We start from the raw sequence: 4,301 nt of genomic DNA on the forward strand, positions 1-4,301 counted from the left end.
CCTATGGATCCACCCCTATGGATCCCATATATCCCTATGGATCCATCCCTATGGATCCCTATGTGTCCCTATGGATCCACCCCTATGGATCCCTATGGATCCATCCCTATGGATCCACCCCTATGGATCCATCCCTATGGATCCCTATGTGTCCCTTTGGATCCACCCCTATGGATCCCTCCCTATGGATCCCTATGTGTCCCTATGGATCCACCCCTATGGATCCCTCCCTATGGATCCCTATGTGTCCCTATGGATCCACCCCTATGGATCCCTCCCTATGGATCCCTATGTGTCCCTTTGGATCCACCCCTATGGATCCACCCCTATGGATCCATCCCTATGGATCCCTATGTGTCCCTATGGATCCACCCCTATGGATCCATCCCTATGGATCCCTATGGATCCATCCCTATGGATCCCTATGTGTCCCTATGGATCCACCCCTATGGATCCACCCCTATGTGTCCCTATGGATCCATCCCTATGGATCCACCCCTATGGATCCACCCCTATGGATCCATCCCTATGGATCCCTATGTGTCCCTATGGATCCACCCCTATGTATCCATCCCTATGGATCCCTGTGTGTCCCTATGGATCCCTATGGATCCCTCCCTATGTGTCCCTATGGATCCCTCCCTATGGATCCACCCCCATGGCTCCCCCCACCTCTCCCCCCCGCAGCTCTCCCAGCACATGCGGCTCAAGCTCCAGTTCGCGGCTCCGGCCGCTGGCGCAGCCAAATGCGGGTCCCGGCGGAGCAGCCCCAGCTCCCCCGCGCTGCGGGAGCTCCTGGAGCGCCACCAGGGAGGGCTCGGCCGCTCCCAGTCCTTCTCCCACCAGCAGCCGCCCAGAGGGCACCTCATGAGGTGGGGATGGGGGGGGGGGGGGGGGGTGCGGGGGGGGGGGGGGGGGGATGGGGGGGGGATGGGGGGGATATAGGGGAGGAAATGGGGGGGGAATGGGATAGAGGGGGGATATGGAGGGGTATGGGGGGGTAATGGGGGGTAATGGGGGGATATGGGGGGGTTATAGGGGGGATATGGGGGGGATGGGGGGATATGGGAAGGATGTGGGGGGGGTATGGGGGGGGATGTGGGGGGGGTATGGGGGCGGATATGGGGGGTGTGGGGGGGTTATGGGGGATGTGGGGGGTATATGGGGGGGGTATTAGGGGGTTTGGGGGGTATATGGGTGGGTGGAGGGGTATGGGGTGTATATGGGGGGGATAGGGGGGATGTGGGGGGGTTATGGAGGGGGTTATGGGGTATATTGGGGGTATGGGGGGGGGGGATATTTTTGGGGGTTATGGGGGGTATATGGGGGGGGTGGGGGGATGGGGTGTGGGGCAGGATGGGGGGGTATGGAGGGGATATTGAGGGGGTACAGGGGGATATTGGGGGGGATGTGGGGGGTGTGTATGGGGGTATGGGGGTGGGGGGGTATGAGGGGAATATGGGGATATGGGGGGATCCCCATATCCCCTCATAGCCCCCATACCCCCCATATCCCCCCATACCCCCCATATCCCCCCATAGCCCCCATAGCCCCCATACCCCCCATAGCCCCCATAGCCCCCCATACCCCCCATATCCCCCATAGCCCCCATACCCCCCATATCCCCCCATACCCCCCCATACCCCCCATAGCCCCCATACCCCCCATACCCCCCATATCCCCCCCATAGCCCCCATCCCCCCCATAGCCCCCATCCCCCCCACAGCCGCCCCATAGCCCCGTTGTCCGCAGGTCGGGCAGCGTGATGGAGCGCCGCGCCATCACCCCCCCCGTGGGGTCCCCCGTGGGGCGCCCCCTGGCGCTGCCCCCCGAGCGCGCGGTGCTGGCGCTCGACAAGATCGCCAAGAGGGAGTGCAAGGTCCTGGTGGTGCCCCCCGTGCAGTGACCCACGGCGCTATGGGGCGCTATGGGGCGCTATGGGGCGCTATGGGGCAATGGGGGGCTGTGGGGCGGGGGGGGGCTGTGGGGTGATGGAGGTGATGGGGACGCCATTGGGGACCCATTAAGTGACATTGGAGACACTGGGGCGCCATTGGGGGCAATGGGGACCCCATAGGGGACAATGGGGACGCCATTGGGGGCAATGGGGACGCCATTGGGACCCCATAGGGGACAGTGGGGACCCCATAGGGGACAATGGGGACGCCACTGGGACCCCATAAGAGACAATGGGGACCCCATAGAGGACAATGGGAACGCCATTGGGACCCCATAGGGGACAACGGGGACCCCATAGGGGACAATGGGAACGCCATTGGGACCCCATAGGGGACAATGGGGACGCCATTGGGACCCCATAAGGGACAATGGGGACCCCATAGGGGACAATGGGGACCCCATAGAGGACAATGGGAACGCCATTGGGACCCCATAGGGGACAACAGGGACCCCATAGGGGACAATGGGAACGCCATTGGGACCCCATAGGGGACAATGGGGACGCCATTGGGACCCCATAAGGGACAATGGGGACCCCATAGGGGACAATGGGGACCCCATAGAGGACAATGGGAACGCCATTGGGACCCCATAGGGGACAACGGGGACGCCATTGGGACCCCATAGGGGACAACGGGGACGCCATTGGGACCCCATAGGGGACAACGGGAACGCCATTGGGACCCCATAGGGGACAATGGGGACGCCATTGGGACCCCATAGGGGACAATGGGAACACCATTGGGACCCCATAAGGGACAATGGGGACCCCATAGGGGACAATGGGGACACCATAGAGGACAATGGGGACACCATTGGAGCCAATGGAGATGCCACTGGGGCATCATTGGGGACCATGGGACCCCACTGGGGACACTGGGACACCAATGGGGACCCCAAAAGGGACAATGGGGACCCCATAGGGGACAATGGGAACACCATGGGAACACCATAGGGGCCAATGGGGACACCACTGGGGACCCATTAAGTGACAACGGGGACCCCATAGGGGACAATGGGGACCCCATAGGGGCCAATGGGGATACCAATGGGGGGTGTTTAAGCTTTGGGGTGGGGGGGACACAACACAAGACCCCCATGGTCCCCGTGTCCCCCATGGCCCTCAGTGGGCCCCATTCACTGGTGCTGGAGCCCCATGCAGGGGCCCAATGGGACCAGTGATCCCAGTGTCTGGTGGTGGCACCCATAGGGTGCCATAGGAATGCTATAGGGTACCATAAGGATGCCATAGGGATACCATGGGGTACCATAGGGATGCTATAGGGTACCATAAAGATGCCATAGGGTACCATAAGGATGCTATAGGGTACCATAAGGATGCCATAGGGATGCCATGGGGTACCATAAGGATGCCATAGGGATGCCATGGGGTACCATAGGGATGCCATAGGGTACAATAAGGATGCCATGGGGTACCATAGGGAAGCTATGGGGTACCATAGGGATGCTATAGGGTACCATAAGGGTACCATAGGGATGCCGTGGGGTACCATAAGGATGCCATAGGGTACCATAGGGATGCCATAGGGTACAATAAGGATGCCATGGGGTACCATAGGGAAGCTATGGGGTACCATAAGGATGCCATGGGGTACCATAGGGATGCTATAGGGTACCATAAGGGTACCATAGGGATGCCGTGGGGTACCATAAGGATGCCATAGGGATGCCGTGGGGTACCATAGGGATGCCATAGGGTACCATAGGGATGCTATAGGGTACCATAAGCCGTGGGGTGCCATAAGGATGCCATAGGAATGCTGTGGGGTACCATAGGGATGCCATAGAGACGCCGTGGGGTTATTATGGGATATTTATTCAGCTGCTGTCACTGTGTTTGTGCCAATAAAGCGCTGGCCTGGCAATGGGGGTCAGTGGTGGGCAATGGGGGGGCAATGGGGGGAGGAATGGGGGTCAATGGGGGGTAGTGGGGGAATGGGGGGGTAATGGGAGGCAATGGGGGGTAATGGGCAATGGGGGGGTTAAGGGGGTCAGTGGGGGGTAATGGGAGGGTAATGGTGTCAGTGGGGGGCAATAGGGGGGTAATGTGGGGCAATAGGGGGGTAATGGGGGGCAATGGGGGGGTCAGTGTGGGGCAATGGGGGTCAGACGGTGACGGGCTCCTGGACGTGGTTCTGGCGCTTCACCACGAAGAGCTTCTGGCCCGAGACGGTGACGAGCAGAGAATGGTCCCCGAAGACAACTGGGGGGCAATGGGGGTCAATGGGGAGCAATGGGGAGCAATGGGGGGCAATGGGGATAATGGGGGACAAGGGGGGCAATGGGGAGCAATGGGGGCAATGGGGGGCAATGGGGAGCAA

At 60.7% G+C, this 4,301-nt stretch overlaps 1 protein-coding gene across 1 annotated transcript; it reads left to right on the plus strand.

The window, feature by feature from the left end:
* Positions 1 to 687: 687 nt before the first annotated feature.
* TRAPPC14 (trafficking protein particle complex subunit 14) lies at positions 688 to 1,906 on the plus strand (the record flags this gene model as incomplete). The annotated part of the gene is made up of 2 exons (XM_057412645.1): positions 688 to 872; positions 1,753 to 1,906. Coding segments are annotated over 2 exons (339 nt in total), but the record flags the coding sequence as incomplete, so codon positions are not given.
* Between the last annotated feature and the right edge of the window lie 2,395 nt (positions 1,907 to 4,301).

The sequence above is a fragment of the Pezoporus wallicus genome, unplaced genomic scaffold (assembly GCF_028554395.1).
Source record: "Pezoporus wallicus isolate ANWC-B61680 ecotype Strahan unplaced genomic scaffold, APGP_CSIRO_Pwel_v1 contig_12852, whole genome shotgun sequence".
NCBI lineage: Eukaryota > Metazoa > Chordata > Aves > Psittaciformes > Psittacidae > Pezoporus > Pezoporus wallicus.